Source organism: Nesoenas mayeri (genome assembly GCF_963082525.1).
Source record: "Nesoenas mayeri genome assembly, chromosome: 24".
Classification (NCBI taxonomy): domain Eukaryota; kingdom Metazoa; phylum Chordata; class Aves; order Columbiformes; family Columbidae; genus Nesoenas; species Nesoenas mayeri.
The window spans coordinates 2037323-2057957 of record NC_137546.1 but is presented as its reverse complement, the minus strand read 5'-3'; the positions used below and the strand labels follow the sequence as shown (position 1 = coordinate 2057957).

Below are 20635 nucleotides of genomic sequence, written 5' to 3'. Positions count from 1 at the left end.
CACCCAAGGAAGGCAGACAGACAGACATCTGCGCTTGTGGGTCCAGCAGAACTGATCCTGTTTGCTGCAGGACAGGGCAATGTGATGTGGCATGGACAAATGACGCTAATTAGAGTGGTCTTCGTTCTGACTCTGCGCCCATCGACCATCACAGACATAAGGACAGTATAAACCACATCGTTCAAGTTTTATATGGATTGCAGACTGAGAGAATGGCCTGAAGTGTAAACCTCCGTGTTTTAAGAAAATGCAGCCTGTGTAATATGGACCTAAACCAAAATGCAGAGTCAGATGAACACTAGGGCCAGGGGCATCTGAATCCATGACAAAACGTCATGATGAAACCTTATGTCAACTGTGGACAGAACCATGATGAAACGCAACGAAATGACATGTTAGGTGCCATTTCCATACACAAATGACGGCTAAAATTCACCTCTAGACCAGTTTCCCATTTCCATTTAATTTCCCTGGCCTGCTTCATTTGTCAGGCACAGTCAAGAGCAAAATTCTGCCCTATTTAACACAATTATGATGCACTGGAAGGTTCTGAGGAAAAGGAATTAATCCTTGCTGATCGCCCTGGTCCAGGAGAAGGGGCAAGGTGACCTCTTGTGGCCTCTGCTTCATAAAAGTCAGATCAATACAATTTTTCTATGGTTCTTCCAGCACAGATGAAGGCACGTGGATATTTCTGCCTCTGTGTGTGTGTGTGCACAAGCTCAGGGATTAGAAATTACCATCCTCTTTAAAACTGAAACTCATCAGTTTCATTGTAATAGAGTCTGGATGCCATTGTGCGAGTTGAAAGCTGGTTGGATTTTCGCATTCAAAACAGATCTCAGATTTGTGCGAGGGGGGCAGGGATTTTCTGTTGCTCTGTTTTGCTAATGAGTCGGGTGATTGTTTATACTGGTTTATAGGGGAAAAGGAGCTGGTGCTGTTGGTCCACAGCGGTGGGTTAAAGGTGGACTTGAAGTGCTGGGTTAAGGGTTGGACTCGATGATTTTAAAGGTCTTTTTCACCCCAAAACGGTTCTCTATGATTCTCTGGGCAACCAAAGCCCCCACAACTGTGCTGGAACAGCCCAAGGGATCAATTTCCTTTAGAAATTGACAAGAAACAAACAAAGGAGACGACGAGCTCAGGTGGTTTTTAATGGCAAACGGTAAAGCGGGTGCTTGCTGAAAAAACTCTGCTTGCAGTGAAACCGAAGAGAACACACAGCCGAGGATTCGACAGGGGTTTGTTCCCGGGTGATCCCTGCCTGGGTCACCTTCAGTGTGTCACTGTTTCCTTCCAGGCAAAAGGAAAATCCCCGGCAGGGAGCAGCCGGGCCGTGGGGGCTCCCCCGCCGAGGGGCCCGGCCCTGCGGCCCGCTCCGACCGCCGGATCCCCGGCCTCGCGTCAGCCGGCGCGCCGGCGGAAGCGGGCGGAGCGGGGCGGGCCGCCGGCGGGAAGCCGGCCCAGGCCCTGCCCTTCTCGGCGCCGAGGGGCGGGCAGGCCGCCCGTGTGTGCCGTGGCCCTTAGCCGCCGTAGGGCTGTGGGGAGCAAATATGGTTTCCCCCCCAACCCGGTACCTAGTGTTCTTTCAGTACTTTGGCACTAAATATAGGTAGGTGCCTCAGCTGCCTGGTCAGCCATGTGTGAGGGGAGAGCTACAAGGAGGGGTTGGGGAAAGGGTGGGTGAGTGTTTTGGGTGATAAATCCATGGCTGAGTAGGGGACAGCAGACAGGGAGCCAGACTGTGTGCTCTTGTCTCTAACGGGATGTTTTGGGCAGGAAATGCATAAAATGGGCAAAGAGAAAACATCAAAGGACAGAGAACAAGGGAAACTTGTGGTCTCAGGCTTGGGGGGGGGGGGTGAGTAAGTGACAGTGTTTCCTGCAGTGAGGGTGGTTTGTTGGGCACTCGGTGCTGTGGCCGGTGCTCAGTGGTTCAGAAACCTCCAGAGATGCTGGTGAAGGGATGTGTGGGCTGAGAGACCTGCAGAATTGGCTGAGCCTGGGTTTCCTGAGGCCCTAAACACCCCGGCGTGTTGCTATGCTTTTATACATTAAAAAAAGAAAAGACCGTGGGAGAACTTGTGCATCTCCAACTCATGGAATTGTGCCTGTCTTCCTGAGGATTTTGCAGAATAATGCCATCATATGCCAAAACCCACAATTCTTTTGTAGTGCATGGTCTGTGGCACTGTGGGTACTGACCTAAATTACTTCACAGGGTAGGTTGGGTTTAGCCTCAGGACGTATCTCTCTGCACTTCAGCAGCTTTTGGGAATGGCTGTGACTTCTGGAGTGGAGAAGGAACTTCTTCACAAACTGTATTCGTGGTCTTTTAGCCCCTTTATGAAATCCACAGAACCTGCAACTGGCCCTGAAATAACTTCATGTGCAAACTCTTTTCTAGTGTAATTTGTCTGCCTTACCTTCCCAACATGTCACCCTCCATCTAAGGGCGAGTCCAGAGAGTAACATTTGAGTGGTGACTTTTATTTCCATCGTCCTGTCTTGCAAATAACCGCTGCATTTCCTTTCCTGTCCATTCATCAAAGTGTTTGGTCCTTGTAAGTTCTGTAAAAAGATCCAGGTGACTCAATAGCAAACAGTTTGATGACTGTCTCCCGTTAACTTCTGGATGTGTTTGTGGACTCTGTATCAAGTCCTTGGGTCTTGACACATATCAGTAATTATTGCATTTGTTTTGCTCTGCAGTGGCGTCATGGAGACTTCGAATGATCAATCAGTAGTTGGAGTCCAGAATTACTTGGAGGTATGTCATTGCTAACCATAGTGTCACTAAAATGGAACTTCTAGGGTCACATTGGTGAGCTACAGGCTTTATCAAGGAAAAATATTACCTGATGGCAATTAAGCATGTGAGCTTCTTTGGCACCTGTGGCTTTGCCTCTGCTCATTCGTAGAACTGTCTCAGTTCTGAGCAGGCTTAGCTGCTCTGTGTCTAGGTCCTGTGTAAGTCCTTTATAGATTTAGAAGCTAGATGCCGTGTGCTCCTGGGAGGGGATGTTTCTGATAGATGTTTTCAGACACAAAGCACAGCAGGATATCCATTGTTCCAAAGGAAAAAGAATGCTTCGTTCCCATTCTTCTGGGGTTCTTCTAATTGCTGGAGGAAAAAAGGTATGATCCTGTCATCGCTGTTGTTCCTGCGCTGCTCTCAGGGATTTCCAGGATGTAAAAATGGCTTTTGGGACCAAAGTGCTGTTTGGGCTTGGGCTGAGTGTGCCATAGGAGAGCAAAACAGCCGCTGTTACATTGCCGAGTAGCAAGTGTGTCACTTGCATACCGTAAACGCTCAGCACACATGGATGTTTGCATAACGCAACTGTAATTAATTACAAGCTGCTGTTGAGCTGCATTTATTTGAGCAGAGCAGGTGAATCCCATCAAAAGGAAGCTGCATGATTTTTCTTTCCTGTCGTAGAAGCATCACAAATGAAGCTTGTGCCTGTTCAGAAGAGATTGTTGAAGATGTTGGAACTGCTTGCTTTAGGTTAGATCATACCTTTTTGTTATTCTGTTCTAATTTTTGGTCAGCCTGTCTCACCTGAGATCACAAACCATAGCAGTTTGAAGGTGATGCACCCACCATGCTTGCACATGATGGTCTGTGCTCTGTGTGCACTAACCACAATCCTGGGAAGGATCAGAGCTGTTGGAGAGCTGCTCCGGGAGCAGACCTGCTGTCCCCCGCAGCCGCTCTGTGACAACAGCCAAGAGGTTTCCACGCTGAGCCCGATTTTACTGAGCGAGGGCGATAGTTCTTGCGTGCTCTTGCTAAGCGGTCTGCAGGAGGAACGTGTGCTGAATTACGGTTTGAGTAAGAGTTCTCAGGGTGTGTTTGTATGGCTTCTTGCCTGAGACCCTTGTGGAGAAAGTGTATAAATACTTTGCAGATCTTGAAAGAAGAGCCCCAAAGGACTTTCTATCTCATTTATCTAATCCTCTGAACCATCCAGTGTCTCAGCCCCAGGCGCCGGACTTTGGGTGAGCCCGGCAGTTGTTTTGCATTATCTGACTAACTTTGTTTTAATAGGCGAATGGGTAGGATGGGTGATTAAAGGAAAAAAAGAAGAATTAAAAAAAAAAGAAAAAGAAAAAGATAAACTTATTTGGTGCTGTCTTTTCACAGTATCAGCACTTTGCAGGCCAGTTCTGGGATATGTGCTTTGCTTTCATGTGGTGGTATTGATGCTGGGCACTGCTGAGCAGGGCTGTGTCTATTAGAACCACATGGGGAGTCTTAAAGTAACTTTAATAGAAAACTTCTGGGGCCTGTAGGAATTTATCTTCCTCCATTTCTCTGCAGCCTTGAACTTCACAACTTTCCTAAGCCAGGAAGGCAACTGAAGGGAAGGGCAAAATTAAACCTGTGATGAGATCCTAAATATGTTCAGACAGTTGTTTGCAGTTACAGACAAGCAGATAACCTGTGAGTTTTACACCTTGTGTTTCAACAACTGTGCCCTTACAAGTGCCCTGGGCTGGTGTCTGTGTGACAGGGTAAAATTGCTGGACAGGAGCAGAAGGCCTGTCCATAATCCTTTGTCACCATAAAGCACTTTATCATACGGGACATGGACAGTCTTGTACTCCACAGCACTGCTGTGTAACAAAGCCCTGGGGCTGTCTAGGGGAAATTGAGGCTTGGTTTAGTTCAGGGACAGATGTAGCTATTTGAAGGAGCTTTTAAAATATCTTTGAGGGGGGTAAACTTTGCAGACAATCCTTTCTTTCTTTTTTGGAGGCAACGTATTTGTCTGGAAGCACTTGGAAGCCCAGCTTGCTAGTGATGGGTCCAAACCAAAATTCCAGACCTTGGTTCCCCAGATCGGGAAGTTGGAGTCCTGTGACTTGGCTCCCTCCCGTTCCTTGGGGAAGCTAACGAGATGCAGAACTTGGTGCGTCAGCCTCAATTCTTACAAATGTCCCTACTGCAAAGGAGGATCTCCTGTGTAGCACCTTTTGCTGAAGTGAGTAGCTGTTGCTTGTGCTAACAGGTACCACCCGGGAGGCCTGCTGAGACCTTAGAGGCCATCTGGATGGTACAGATATATTTGCATAGGTGAAGGGGTAATTGCTGAACTGCTGCAAGCTCACTCAGCAGTCTAGAAATTCTCTCTTTAAGGAGCTTAATTAGGATGGGATGTAAATGAAATATTAAAGTTGGAGTCTGCAATCCTCTGTTCCTCTCCAGTCTGCTTTCCATAGTGTTCAGCTCCTGCTGATGGAGGAGATCCACTGTTCTTATTATCCAGCTTTGTTCAGCCGCAGTGATGGAAATGAGATGCAGTGTGGGATCCAAGGGAATGCCGTAGCCAAACCTCTCCAAGCCCATAACAAGAGGATGTTTTCCATGTTATGTCCTGTTCTTTTTCTCCCACTGCCCTCACTCCACTATGTTCTCACTGGCTGCTTTTTGCCTGATGAGAAAAGAGGGTGGAGGAAGGGTGGAGCCTGCAAAACCCAAACAGATCTTTGCAGAAACTTTGCTCTTAAAATGCAGCTTCTTCTTCAAGATGAATTGCTGAGGCACAAGCCGAGGTCTGCTGCAGAAGACTATTTAATTTCTGGCTGCTTCTCTCTGCTTACGGGTGATAAATAAAGATTTTCATTGTAACCACATGTGAACTCCAAATAGAAGGATTAGGAAGGGGAAAAGACTGGGGTCATTTTTGCTCTGTTTCCCAGGCCTTCCCCTGCAGCTCAGTTACGTTTTTTCCTGGCTTCCCTCTGCATTTTGAGGGTAAGTTTCTGAAAGCCCAGAATCCCATCTGCTCAAATAGTCGGAGTCTGGAAGGTATTTGTGAGTCAGCAGTTCAAATTTTATTCACTATTGGTACCAAATTAAAATCTAATACAGACCACTGCTGGGTTCACTGCTCAGGAGTGGAGACGGGAAAGAACATTTCTAGTCAACTTCCTGACCCTTAAATATATAGCATCTAATTAACTGTGTTAGCATCTCTTTTGCTCTCTCTCTTTTGTGTGCGCATCTTGATTAAAAGACACCGTATTAATGACTTATTTAGCGAGGTTTTATTGACTTTCCCAGCAGGAGCCTGTGGTAATTCACTCATTTGTTTTTCCAGCGCTTTGTTTGTGGGCAGAAAGGAAAGGCAGGAACAGTGTGGGGACAAAACCCGCTGTGCGCAGAGGAGCACGTGGGAAAGGGGAAGAGAAATCGTAGCCACAGGTGGATTCTCCAGCAAATCTCTGCCAAAATCCATATGTGGAACCTACAGGATCTCCATCGCTGTCCTTCCCCTTGTGTTAATAGTAAGTTTCAGCTGGTCGCAATAGTTTTCTAACTAATTTTTAAAGTACGTCTCAGCTGCACTGTGATTTTGGGGCCTTTTAGCTCCAATAAACTTGAACTCTGTGATGGTATAAATATGGTTTGTCATTTTCTGCTTTAACCTTGCTGTGGCAGAGGTCTTAGCGTGAGGGGGACATCGCCTGAATATTAAGGCAGCTCTAGCTCATGAAGAAAACTACTCCTGGGGGTCAGCCAAGTCCTGCGTTAATGCAACTGTGGAAGCAACGAATATAAGGAAAGTTCATTTTGCGACTGTCAGTGTCGTGTGCTCGCCTGGTGGTTATTTGTACCTGCTGGAGTAGCTCAGAGTCAGCTCCTCTAATACTGGTGTATTTTATGAGATCTGTGTCTTAATTCTTAGATCTGTTTGTATTTCTGTTTCTCAGCGGGACTAATAAATGCATTACATCAGTGCTGCGCTACTACTCGTCGGGTCCCCTGGCTCCCTGTCTGCTCTCAGCAATTAATGGAAGCACGTTGCCCTCTGCAACCCTGCTCCCTTCGTGGACGGAAAAGAACTTCTGACTGCAGCAATAAACCATAATATTTTACACTGTTCTGGCCTGCCCTGGAAGCAAAGGATGCAGCCCCAGCTCCTTCAGGCTGATGTCATTCGGACATCCCTGCGTGCTGTTCCCATCACTGTAACGCTTGGGTTCTGCAGCTCTTTAAAGATCTGAGTCCAGTTCTTTGCAGTAAATTGCAGGGGTGGTGTCTGGCTTTAAATGGGTGATTCTCTGTCCTCCTTCCCGCTCACCCAATGATTTAAAGCGAAGAGTAGGGAGATGAATATTTTTTCCTTTATTTTGGACATGTGTGGAAGCTCATGTGGCATTTTTGGATGTTCTGTTTGAGGTGTTTTCAGGACAGAAGGTGAGAAGCCACTGGTGCTGGAGAAGCCCCCCAAACAGGCTCTTCCCCATCCCTTTGCAGCCTGTGGTAAAACTCCCAATAGCTTCTCTGTGTGAGCAATAAGGGGACGTGCAGTTAGTGAGGAAGGTGATTTTTCCTGATTAGCTCGAAGCGGGTCCACTATTCATGACTCCGTCTCATTTTGGCTTTCAGAAGGCAGCGCAGAACCTGAGGCCCGTCGTTCCCATCAAGTTCCACATCTCCAGCCGAACAGACACGGGCGTCCACGCGCTCTGCAACGCTGCTCACCTGGACATCCAGAGGGCACCGGGGAAGCCGATATTTAATGAGAAACAGCTCGTCCTAGGTCTTAATTACCACCTGAAGCCTGAGCCAATCCGGTGAGTTGGTGCCAAGTCAAAATCTGTTTATTTTGTGCTTGTTGGAGATAGGAGGGAATGCAGCAATGATCTCCTGTTCTTTCCCTTCCGAACCAGCACCAGGAGAGTCATCAGAGGGGGAAGAGGGAGGAAAATCCTTGGAATCTGAGGTCAGGAAGGCTCTGTGAGAGCCTCACTACTAGAGGCACATAGTTCCTGTTAGTGGCTGTTTATTATCTTGTTTTTACTGCCCTTTCTCCCTGGATGCTCACAGCTCCTTTGACAGCCCTCAGACAGGTTTGGGAACAGCATTTCCCCTCTCTGGCTGCCACTAGAAATGCATGACTGTCAGTCCCCAGAAATCCATAAGGCAAATTTCTCTCTACCCCCACCTTATTTGCAAAAACGTGTTTTAGCAGTTTGCAGAGTCGGTTGAGTCTTCCTCTGAAAGCAAAGGTTTCGCAGTGGTTATCAGAAGGAAAAGCAAATACTGATGTGGCTGCTTTCACTGCACATCCCACAGCCAGCCAGCCAGGAACAAACCAGATCACGCATCCCAAACCTGAGATTGAGTATCAGCATGATAATATTGGATTGATGGGTTTGCACTTACAATTCCAGTTCCTCCGCTGCCCTCCTAAAGCAGCAGCTGGATTCCTCTGCAGAGAGAGGCCAGGACACAGCAGATCTCTCTCTCTTTCACTAGCTGAGTTGAATGCTGAACATCTGTGAGTTACTGTCCCTTGACATCTTTCACCTTCTTTGACATATGTGTAAAGAGCCTAATGCAGCTGCTGTGGGCTGGGACTGGGGATGATTTCTTTCCAGACTGCTGTGTCAATTAAAAAAAAAAAAATAGAGATTCTGAAATAGCATTTGACTTATGTGGGGTTTTGGTGGTTATTTTTGCTCAGACTGAAAACTAGGTCAGAATCTATACGCGCTGGAAGTCAAACCCTTTCTGGATGCTCTAGCGGTAACAGGGAACATGAAGTAGGTCATCGTTTTCATTTCCTTCCTTAAAAGACTAAAGCAGTTGTTTGGGAGTCAAAACGAGCTGGTTTTACAGCCAGAGGGAAGCTCTGCAGTAATGAGTCTGTTCTATGTGTCACCAGCGGCTGAATTGCAGTCTCTCCCCTGAGTTTAGGCTTGTCCTTTGTGAGCTGTGTTGTCTGGCTTTAATGGAATAAGTTGTCCCGGAGAGCAAAACTGCTGGTGTGACCCCGCCACTTTCTGTACTATTAATAGTAGTCGTACAGGTAAATAGTTATAGCTGGCTTTGTGATACCTCCACTGATCACTCTCAGCTCGAACAGGATCGCTGCTGAAGGAAGTTTTAAGTCGGAGAGCATCTCCAAAAGGAGGGAGCAGTGGGATCTCACAGACAGCAGAAGGTTTTGGTCTCGCGCTGAGATCTGACGGGTACACGTGAGGAGGTGAATCTCTCCGACAGAATCAATACGGTCCTGAGCGGTTAGAGAGTCTGAGTTTATCAGGATGCAGTCGGCTCCACTCCTTCCTCCCTTGGGCTGAACCTTTTAGAAATGGTTCAGCTGCTTTCCATTAAGGAGCTTGGTGACGGGCATGAGTCTGAGTGTATTCAGCAAGCATCCCCTCCCTCTGCAAATATTATTTTGCCAAGAAGAATTCTCTGCTAATGCCCAAGAGAAAACTCAGCACTTTCATGTGGTTGCAGGCAGGGAGTGATGGAGGGAGGGATCTTTGTGAGAACACGTTATTGTCGATAGAGCTTGGAAGGGAAACAAGATTCCGATCTGGCTGACTGTATCATCAGCAATAATAACCATCTTTGTAGCGTGATGGGTCTCTTCTGTCAACTGATCTGTCTTTTAGATTTGCAAAGCGTATTCGAAAGGATATTATCCACAAAGATCAGAGTGTGTTGCATGGATGGAGTAACTTCAGGAGGACTTTGCTGTCACTTAAGTAGGGACGGTAATAGCGCAGACTCGCACCTTCTATTTCTGGTTTCAGTTTTGTAAGCGCACAATAAAAGCTGTCCGGGTGACAAGCAGACAGAGCTGGGATTCCTCCCACCTCCTGCAAATTGGCCTTTAGTTTCTCTTGTCAGTGCAGAGAGCAGGATGTGCTTCTGGAAGACATCTCTGTGTCTAATACATTGCTATTTCTACTTAGATGTCTTTGGGCTTTTTTACCTTCAACCTCCTATGAAATTGGGGCTCTGTTGAAAAGCTGAAGAATGCCAGAGTCTTTATTTACCAGCAGTCTATCAAAAAATAGAACCTTAACAAGACCTGAAATGTAACTGCTGGAATAAATACTTGAAAAACATTCTGAGCTAGAAAGAGCCTGTGGTAGCAAATGGGTCTGCTGGGAGAGGCAGGAAAGGATGCCTGCCTGGAAGAATCATGTGAGCACAAATAGGCTGTTCTGAAAGAATCCCTCTATCAGAGACAGTTAAAGGATGGTTCTTTAATAAAATTACATAGGCATTAACAAGAGAAGCTCAAGGTAGATGAAATGCTTGTGGAGGCATGTAGACAGAGGAAAGTAAATGTAATAATTATATTACTGTGTTTAGAAGAGGCTGGAGGTCCTGGGTTCAGACTCCATTGCAGGCCTGGGGGATGTAGTTTGCATTGCTGCTGTGAGTTTGTAGCAGTGCAGCAATCTCCTGGGCTTGTTATTGCAGATCTCGGTGGAGGCCCGTGGCTCAGCTTTCATGTGTTGTTCTGTGGTCTGAGCCTTGGCAGTCGAGGGTTGTGAGCCAGAGGCGCTTGAGCTGGCAAAAATCCCCGAAGCACCAACCTTTTTAAAACAAATAAATAACTCTGTCTATTACTTGACCCCAAATGCTGTCATGTTTTTTAGCTGCCTTGGGTCCCTTCTTGCTATGTCGAACTCCAAAGACAGGCACACAGCAGGAGAAAAACTACCTTCTAGAGAGAGATATTGTCTAGAATGACACCTGCAGAGGATTATGCTGGTGTAGTAGTGACTCCTTGCTGCACCGTGGTGAGCAGCCAGTACTCTGGCATAAGGGAGAATCAAATCCAGTAAAAACTGCTGCTGACAGGTTGAGCTCAGTGATAACGCTCTGGGGGAGGAGCAGAACCAAGGGGAGCTCTGCTTTCTCCCTTGCCAGAGGGAAGGGTGTTTTTCCCCTCTGACAAGGGGTGTTTTTCCCTCTATACCCTCCCTTCTGCCTTTCGAGCTGTCTGTGTTTGATGGTAATGGTGGCGTCGGCTTAGAGAAACAAGGCAAATTCTCCCTCTTGCTTATAGAAGAAAAACAGGGGAGTTCAGCTGCCTAGAAAGCTGCTTCTTGAGTTACCTGCCCAGAGTCAGTGGAAGACGAGCAGACACGAACATTCCCAAAAGCCATTTTCTGCAGACATGAAACATCTCCCAGGAGGCGTCTTGTGCGCCGCATTCTGCCGCTTTCAGACAGACCGAATGTAGGCGACGGTGGGATGCACCTTTATTTTCACTGCTGCGGCAAAGTCCTGTTTGTCTTGGAGGTTGTGGGGGGAGGTGGGAGGGAAGTGACCCAGTTTCAACCATCTCCATCTGCTCCAATGCGCTGTAGCCGCCTTGGAGAGGGAGCACGGAGGTGTCTGTTGTTGGGGGAGTCCTTCCCACTCGTGTTTGGGACCATGGTTCTGTAAAAGCAGGAGGGCAGGGTGTTGGGAAGGTGTTGGGAAGGTGTGCGCTGCAGCTGGACAGGAAGAGAGTCAGCTGGCATTGGGAAATCGCTGCTTCTCAGCTTACATGTGATGAGGAAAGTGGGGGAACTCAGCCAGATGCAGCACAATTTGGTGGGCTGGGAGGTGCTTTTGCAACAAAGAACAAGTACTATCCGTTGTCATTTCTTAACTGAAGGACCAATCAATCTTGTGATGGCGTGAGCACCCCCAAAACGTGTTGATAGGTGACCCAAAGTCCGTTTCACCGTGTATTTGGTGAGAGGGGTGATGCCAAGGCTCTTCTGCCTTCTTCTAGTTGAGAGCTGCCTGTGACATCCTACAGGTGCGAATCCTTGGTCCCTGGTCAGTCACTGACGGTCAGGAAAACATAATATTTAATTAATTGTAAGTGCAGTTTCTCAAGTAATCCATTTCATTTCCTATTGATGTGGTGATTGGGTGAAAGCCTTTGAATTAATGTGTGAAATTTCCCTACATCACACTCATTCTCTTCTGTCCCGGCAGCATTTTGAATGCCTACCGAGTGGCCAGCAGCTTCCACGCACGCTTCTCCGCGCTGTCGAGAACCTACGTTTATCGGCTGTTGTTGGGCTGCCATCATCATTCCGAAATACCCGTGTTCGAAAGGGATCTCTGCTGGGCTCCGCCAGGAGGGTGAGTGTGTTCTATTAAACCTCATCCACGCCCTGGAAGGGGTTGGCTTTTTTGGGAGAGCGGGAAGGGGTAATTTCCGCATGTGAGACCAGATTCTCTGTTCATATTGACAAGATTTCCCCGTTGAAATCAGTGTGGCTGCACTGAGTTGTGTTCAGAGACCTGAGACTTACGGCTCTTTTTAATTGTACTTCTGGTTGTACCTGCGATAAACACACTTAGCGCTGCTCAAATGCCCCATAACCCGGGGTATAGAGTCCCTCACCTTCCTCCCCGTGGAAGCGAGGAGCGTTTCCTCAGCCGACCTTGCCAGTTCACCCAGCAAAGCCGTTCAGACGGGTGGCTGGAGGAGCCGCACTCTGATGTGATGCAGACGGGCAGAAATGCGCATCTCAGAGCTTTAGGTGTGACCACACAGGCCGTCAAGAGTGAAAATGCCTTTTTTCTTTTTCCCCCAGACCTATTTTACATGACTGCACGTAAATCTGCTCTCTCGTTCCCCGAGTGGTTGTGTGTTTGAATAGTGAAAGCCAATGAGTCTGAGCAACCCTACAATAACAAACCAGTGTATCGAGCTCAGAATTCACTCGAGTTCTTGGAGTAGCCACTGAGTCATAACAAATCAGTGCTTGTATATGCAAGGGAAGAAAAACAAATTCAGTGCCATTTAAAAAACCAAACTTAGGGCTTGATAAACAGTGGGTGAGGGAAAAACAAACAAACCCCAGAAGATAATTTGTTATTGTCCTTTAGTTTACGTTGTACTGAGATAAACATACTGGAGTTTTCCACATTATAGAGAAACAGGTTTGTAGCCAGTTATGGTAATTTCATCACCACTGTTGGAATAGTGATTGCAGGTAATGAAAGAAATGTAATCTCAACTGTCCTACAAGAGGAACAAAGGTGATATTGTCCTAACATTAAATCGCTGACTTTCTTTTCTGTGTATAAATTCCTTTGCTTGAGACTATTTTGAGCAGACCTAGATACTTCAAATGAAGAAATCTGGATGACACTTGACATTCTGAGTTTTACCCTTGGCCCTTTCTTCTGTATCTCCTTGGGTTTACTGGCTTCATCTCTGATAGTTTTCTCACTCTTTCCATTTGTGTTACTTCCTAATTTCATCTTCTGGCTGTTGCAAATCCAAGGTTTGGAAAACCATTGTAGTATTTGGTATTTTCTCACCTGGCAACAACTTTTACAGTTGATAGGATCCAGATACTGTGAAGGATTTTAGCGATTTGAATAGTTATTTGAAATGAACTGTTAGAAGCAGCACAGCAGGATAAAGGTTTGTGTAAAGCCTGTGCCTGCCAACCCCTCCTCCAGCCTGGCCTTTGCAATATCTTCAGACCTCAGGCCGCTTGGCATCTTGGTTTGTGGTTTGGGCCATTGCAAGACAAACTCCATCTTGCAAAATGTGTTTCTGCAATGCTGTGGTGTTAAATCTGCATGCCAGGTTCAAGCCTCTCATCAATTAATTGGACTTTGATCCACCTAGGTGCCCGATGCTCCTTTCCTTTAACTCTTGGTTTAATTTCAGCCCCCTGAACGTGCCGGCCATGCAGGATGCAGCACAGTTCCTGCTGGGAACCCACGACTTCAGCACCTTTCGCTCACAGAACTCTGAAACGCCTTTCCAGTCGCCCATCAGAACCATCATCCAGGTGGACATCCGACCTTCCGCTGGTCTCCTCTCCCATCACTATGAGCACAGGTGAGAGCCCCGATCAGCTCCGATGAGCTGCTGCTCGCTCCGAGCTGCTTGGAGAACTCACCTCCTGTGCGCTCCGCGTCCTGTGCTGGTGTCGGCACGTTCTGCCCAGTGACAGCTCAGAAGGGACATTTCTCTCCTTCCCCTCCTGAGCAGGAAGGAGGGCAGCGAAACTGGTCCAGTTTGTGCATGATTATATAGGATATTATAAACTGATGTATGGAATCTGGCACAGAGCAACACCTTTGAGGTACTTCTAGCATTTTGGTTGCTAAAGACCAGCTCTGCCAGGGGACGGGATTTATTTCCCCCCCCTACTGCTGTCCTGGTTTTGCCTAAAGGCTGCAAATAGAAGGAAGAAACCCGGCCAGCACCTGGGTCACTGCTATGCAAATCCTCTCTCCTCACACCAGGAACTCCTCCTGTCTTCCCAGGGGCTGTTGATGAAGGAAAGTCCAATATTCCTCAGTCATTACATAAACAAAAGATTGTTGAGCGTCAGGTTCTTTCAGTACCAGGTCTTGCAAGTATGGAAATCAAGTGGCTGGATATATTCTCTGTCTAGCAGAAACTGAAGTTTTTTCCCAGAAAGATCATGGATATTTATTATCTGAACACGGCTTTTGCTTTCATGCTGGCTTCTTTCACAGATACGTGGCTGTTGTCTGTCTCCAAACCACATTTTCCTGCTTTCTGATGAGGAGAAACCCCTTTTCTTTGTACTTTTCCCCAATTTGAATGCCTACTGAGCTCTCTGTAACAGTAAGTGCCATGCTCCAAGCTTTGGAACCTCACTGCACTTTGCAAACAGCCCACTGTTCCTTTCCCCATGTCTTTGAACGGCGTGTTTTGCCTGCAGTTGTGACACAAAAACTGAAAGGGAGCTGCAAAAAGAAACAGAGACAGATCTGTATGCTCATAGGAACCCTCGTCTTTCAGTTCCTCCCAGTTCCTCCCATTTTGTCTGGTTCCTGCTTTTCCTGCTCAGCATTGGGCGCACGAAGCCAAAAAAAGCTCATGAGAGGGAACCTAAAAACTGAATCAAAAGCATCAAGGTAGTTTCTGATGGAGTATTTTTTGCTTTTGGTTGCACATGCATCCAAAGTTGAGTTTTGTAGCACGTCATTTTTATCTAGTGTCAATATAAATTGATTTAATGAATATTTAGGCTGAAGGGGATGTTTTTGAGAAGCCGAGTTTCGATGCGTATAAATGGCATTTAACTCTCTTGGAATACTTTGTTAGTAATAACCACAACCATGAGTTTTCAGACCTAGAGAAAAGAAGCTGTGGGTTTGGGGTCTTTGTGACAGACTGTGTGGTGTTGGGGTTTTGTTGTTTGTTTTTCTATTACAGTGTGTTAGTTACTTTTAATCTGTAAAACTCTCCTTCTGGGAACAGTTGCAGACATGGAGCTTTGTGTTTGTTTGCTCATTTTGCAAATAAGACAGCAGATATCCCTGAAGTGCATGTGGATTGCTTGCAGAATGAGCTGTTCCTGCAATGAAAGGGCTGGGATAGCAGGAAAAGCTTATAAATAAGTTTCTTTATTTTTTTTTTTAACCTAATCTAAGGAGATTTATTTTCTGCTTCAGAGGGAGGAATCTGTAGAATGATAAACCGTGGTCTCTTGGTCAAATAATGCAGCTTTTCTTTCTGATTCGTTCCTTCCTTTCTGAACTTGAACCAACCTCCTGAATTGGCCACTTGTCTGTTTCAAAGCCTGACTGTTCCAGTGATTCCTTCCATCAAACTCAGTTGCTCAGCAACACTGGAAGTGAGTTAGTGTCCCTTCCCTACAAAATGCTTTTGAATGCTCAGGATGTGTTCAGAAATTTAGCCCTCATCACATATTCCTGGAGAGCAATTGCTCTCCCACCTGTTTGGTAGCTGCATATGTATTATTCATTGCAAGGTGCTGGCTGGTGCTGCCAAGCGGGGCAAAAACACAGCTGGATTTTTTGCCGGTAAGCAAAACTGTGAGATTGACAAGAAAAACCAAGTTTCACTTGTAAAGAAAAATATCTTGTTCTCTTACAAAGTCTACAGGATATTTTTCCCACGTATGTCGGCCCATATTTGAGGGGAGACCTGATCTCTGAACTGCCTGGAAGGAGCTTGAAGCCGGGGGTGTCGGGCTCTGCTCCCCAGGAACAAGCGCCAGGAGCAGAGGAAACGGCCTCAAGTTGCACAGGGGAGGGTGAGGTTGGAAATTTGGGATAATCTCTTCCCCAAAGGGCTGGAACAGGCTGCCCAGGGCAGTGGTGCAGTCACCACCCCTTCCTTGACGCTCAGGTGTTCCCAGCAGCCCCTCCAGCCCAATATGTTCCAGCTGTGCTCCAGCCCCCATAGTCCTCTGGTCACTGGGCTCATTGTGAGGCAGAACAGCAGAGGGTTTGCATGTGAATCGCTGCTTTTCTGGATTATGTGAGGTAACCGTTGTCTTTGTTTGCTGTAGGGATGCTATGGGATATAAGGAGCACTTAATATGCTGGTTTGTTTAGTTTTTATTGTTATTTTATCGTTGCTTTTATCAGTGACTTCCAGAATTGCTTGGTCACATGGGAGTTTGGAGGTGCAGGTCCTGAAGTGAAAACCTTTTATGCTGCTGGCATATCTGATGTACCATATGTGTGTGTGTATGTTTTTCTAGATATCTAATAGGCATATCAGATTTATTTTATTAATTTGTACGTGTGTACCTGTGGGACTGTTCCTGAGAATGGGTCTGCACCAGGTTTTAGAGTTAGAACTGATATTTGGACGCCAACAAAACCACTAAAATACTTAGAAAGTAATTTGTAAAGATTTAGCAGAAGATGCAAGTGTCGGTATTGGAACCTCTGTAGAGTTCTTATGGGGAATATTGGCTACTACCATAAAACTTCCTGGAAAAATGGCATCAGTATGGACAGATCTGGTGAGGGGAAGATCAAGCCCCATAAAACCAGGTACATATAAACCAGGCAGGAATTGGCCAGAAAATGTCTGTGTTCAAGTGGCAAACAAGCAGTCTGGTGTTGGAAAGCTCCTGATGCTGTTTCAGGTTAATTAGGGGCTGTGCAGCTGCTCATTCATTCTACTCGTGTTCACCTACGACTTAAACTTCCCTTGTGGGTAGAAGAGCCATTTGAAATGTGATTTTAACTGCTTTTTTTTGTTGTTTCTTTCTTCAGGGGACTGGAGTTTTGGGAGTTGAAGTTCAGGAGCAGATCGTTCCTTTACCGACAGGTACTGTTTGGCGCTGCGTTCAGCGCTCACTTTGCCTCCAAGGACCAAAGTGCTGCTGTGACTATAACCATTGATCGGTTTAGCGATGTCACATCCCTGCGCAGCGCTGTCTCCGTCACAGAGATGGTGTCACACGCAGGGACGTGCCATCAGAAAGCTGAGCTTCTGTGTTCTTTGAGCTGGTAGAACCAGAATCTCCTAAGTTTGTGTCCCAAATGAGTGCCCAAAATCACAGAACCACGTGGGAGGATGGAAAGTTTTGTTTTCCGCAAGTTTTGTCCTTGCAGCCTGAGTGGTAAAAACCAACAGACATATGGTTTTGCTCTGCGGAATGGCACCAGGCCCAGCGAGGGCTGCCTGGAATTTTACTTTCTGGCTTTGGAGCATGAAGTAATCCTCAGCGTCGCGCAAAGGAGGGATGGGAAGACCTGATTCAGCTACGCAGGCATGACTGCAGGGTCTCTCCCTCTGCCATGCTGTCTGGCCTCTGGTTTTCTTTGAAATAACTCCAGTGGGGTTTGTGCCGCTGTATCCTCAGGGGAGACAACTCTCTCCACAGCTTAATGCATCACCTCGTTAGGAAAGAGTTGGCAGTTCCCAGTCTGCCTCCCCTGGCCGTGGTCACACTCTGGAGATGGAGAACAGGCAAGAGAGGGCTTGTTTTTGGAGGAGAGAGGGGGTGTTTTGTGGGAACGGCAAGCAGCTATTTTTTATTCTGTTTTGACAAACCGGATTTGTTTCTTATCCTGTGCCAAGTAATGCTCTGTGAGCTCTCTGGCAGTGGGTGTCTGGATATGAGCAAGGGAAGAACAACAACGTGCTGGAGAGGGGGGCTCGATATACAGCTTATCAGGTGCTCCTGTGACACGGGGAAAATGCCGGTAACCCATTTAGCGCATTAAAACTGAAATGCCACTTAGTGACATTGTGCAGAGAGAAGTTACGTGTACATCTGGATAGTTTCATTAGAGAAAAGGGTTAAACAGCCCCAGAAGCTGTATGTAGACGTCTTTGCTGAATAGCGCACTGAAAGGGGAAGACACCAAACACAGGGTTATTTCGGATCTCAGTCTGCACTTAGACCAGCTCAGCAAGGCTGAAGTCACAGCTCACAATGACCTCTAGTGAGGGATGGATAAAATAACAGATATCACGGATCTGCTGCTTCTCGGTGCCATCTGCTCACAGGCTCTTGGAACCCAGAGCAGTTTGAGACCAGAGCGTGTAGGGCTTTGGATAAATATATCTGGGCTTGTTGGATCTTTCTCCTTAACGGTGATATAAACACGATCAGGTTGCTTAGTGGACCTTGGTTTATTCTTTTGTAAATGTTAATGGGTCAGAAGCTTGCTTAGACCGATGTTTCATTACAGCACTATGTTTAAGTTCATGGAGAGCTTGCTATGCCCTTGAAAGGTCCTGAATAGAGTTACTGTTTATTTAGGCCGAATGACTGACGGTGCCTGTGCGAGTGGGGCCGTGTCCAGACAGGACAGTGTCTGCTGGACCCTTTTCCCCTGCGTGGGCTGGTGCTGCTGTTGCCTGTAAAACCTGAGCCTGGAGGACGGGATGTGAGGGGCATGAGCACCGTGGTGTGAAATCTGTGCCAACCCGCTGGTTCTGGACCCCCCGAGTGCGGAGGCACGCAGGTTGTGACACGCAGAGGTGTCCGAAATGCCACACTGGAGGGGACATTTTCTTGTGGGCGGTCCTACTTATTGGGGTTTTTCCCCTTGTTTTTGGCTTTTTGAGAGAGAAGCAAGCCTCTACACGGCCCCCCAGCTGGAAACAGCCTTGCTTGTGTGTTAAGAACCACCTTGAGCTCAGCTCTGCGCACATCAGCTTCCTGCCGCAGACAGGGGTGTGGGTGCTGCTGTTTCTGGAACAGAAACCATCCTCTGCTCGGCTTTCTGCTCGCGGGTGATGAGAACGACTCTGCTCCATGGTCGTGCTGTGTTACGGGTCCTCACCTCGTTCCTACTGACGCCTTTAGTTGTAGGGAGGGAAGGCGTAAAGGCAGCAAGTTGATTTTGCTAGTTCTGTTCCCTACCACCAGCTTTGGTCACTAGAAGATGTTGTGCCACCAGGAATTAGGCTTTCTGGGACCTGTGGGTTTAGTAATAACAATGTACCCCCGTTCAGGAGCAGGCTGATGATAGGAAATCATGGTGATATCGTTCTTTCCTGAGCAACAGGCACTGAACACCCTGATTTCTGGATTGATCAGTAGTAACCGTGGGCTGTCCCACAGCACGAGTGCAGGACACAGAATCTCCCAATCTCTTTAAGTGTTACAAGGGCAGCTCCTAAGCCATGTTCTCTGTATTTTGCAGGTCCGGAGAATGGTCGGGGCTCTAGTTGCAGTTGGCCAGGGGAGGCTGACACCTCGTCATATAAAGGAGTTACTGGAGGTAAAAGATTCGCGGGCGTTCCCAGCCAACGCCATGGCCCCGCCGGCCGGGCTCTTCCTCAAATCCGTGGAGTACGATGAAGCAGGTGGGTTAACATGGGAATAACGTTGTTTCTGTAGGAGCCAGGTCAGGTCTTGGAGGGAGCGCTAACACCCCCAGTCTTCCTTTGTGTTCCGTCCAACCTGTGGCTCACACTTTGTTCGCTGACACCCACAGACTCTGGAGGTGTTTACAGCACTTGCTGTGGAAAAAATGTGTAATTATGTTTTTTTCCGATAGATTTCCTCCTCTTGCTTTCAGGGTGGTAAAAAAGAAGTTGTGCTGACTATGACTTTGAGATCTCACATGAATCATACTTTCAATTCTCAGAAATTCTTGTGCTGTGCCATGTTATAAAGACCAAATGTTCTGCGGTGTCTGGGTGCCTGCAGATCCCTGTCTGCTCACTTGCTTCTCCCTTGGTATTTATGAGAGGATCATACAGGCCGGAGCGCAGAGAACAGATCATCCTTTTATTTATATGGCAGCTCTGTTTGTTCTGCAGCATCTGATCTAAACTATTTAAGTTTTTTAGCTTAAAACAATATAAATTCGGGGGCAAATTTGCAGGAGGTAGCAAATGGACATCATGGAATTTTGCAGAGGCCGCTGCTGGGTTGGGGTTTGCCGGTGGGGAGGGAGCCCAGGTGGCACATGGAGACCCCGAATTTTAAGTGCGTTCAGGTGGCTTCGTTTCCATCTTTTTCCCTAAATCAATGTTTTATTTCTCCCCCCCTTCTCAGATTTGGAGGCTCCGGTTTCCCCAGGAGAGCAGCTGCTCCGTGGCTCAAAGGGCCGTTGTTGAGGTTCGCCAGGCGCTCTCCACGCAGGACGCGCTCGTCTCAATAAAAATCATTGACTGGAGGCATCTTCCCATCGTTTGTTCTTGTCCTCTGGGGAAAGGAAGAACACCACCACGCTGCTTGCAGATAACTGCTTTCTTTTAATCAGTATTTTTTCGGAGGTTCTGGTACCTGTCCCAAACAGGAGGAGGAAGGAGATTTTTGGTTTGTTTTTTAATATTGGGGTTTTTCCCCTTTTGCTGTGTGTGTGTGGGAAGGACGCAGGCTCAGAAAGGAGGAGAGCGCAGCGTTTCCTCTCTGACCCCACCTTGTACCGCGTGGTGCAAGGGATGACCGCACTGCTTGGTGCTGTCACCTGCAGAAACAGCCTTTGAAAGTCCATTTCCTCTCCTCCTCACCATCTTACTGAGCTGGAGCGGCTTTTCCATTATCCCGTTCCCTTCTACAAAGTCGTGTCCCTTCAGATGTCGCGTGTTATAGAGCAAAGTTCCCTTGAGATCACTTAAAACCAGTTTTA

The 20635-nt window shown here is 47.1% G+C and overlaps 1 protein-coding gene across 1 annotated transcript; it reads left to right on the top strand.

Annotated features, from left to right (window-relative positions):
• Window positions 1-1481: 1481 nt before the first annotated feature.
• PUSL1 (pseudouridine synthase like 1) lies at window positions 1482-20175 on the top strand. Its single transcript, XM_080359002.1, has 8 exons — window positions 1482-1615; window positions 2716-2773; window positions 7406-7593; window positions 11765-11914; window positions 13464-13637; window positions 16811-16865; window positions 19199-19361; window positions 20059-20175. Exons 1-8 carry the CDS (start codon window positions 1557-1559, stop codon window positions 20118-20120), a joined length of 909 nt encoding a protein of 302 aa, XP_080215128.1. The 5' UTR covers window positions 1482-1556; the 3' UTR covers window positions 20121-20175.
• Window positions 20176-20635: the final 460 nt, after the last annotated feature.

Coding starts and splice junctions, on each gene's coding strand:
- PUSL1 (XM_080359002.1), top strand. CDS start 1,557: ATGGTTTCCCCCCCAACCCGGTACCTAGTGTTCTTTCAGTACTTTGGC. Junction 2,774..7,405: donor GAGTCCAGAATTACTTGGAG/GTATGTCATTGC, acceptor TTTGGCTTTCAG/AAGGCAGCGCAGAACCTGAG. Junction 13,638..16,810: donor TCCCATCACTATGAGCACAG/GTGAGAGCCCCG, acceptor TTCTTTCTTCAG/GGGACTGGAGTTTTGGGAGT.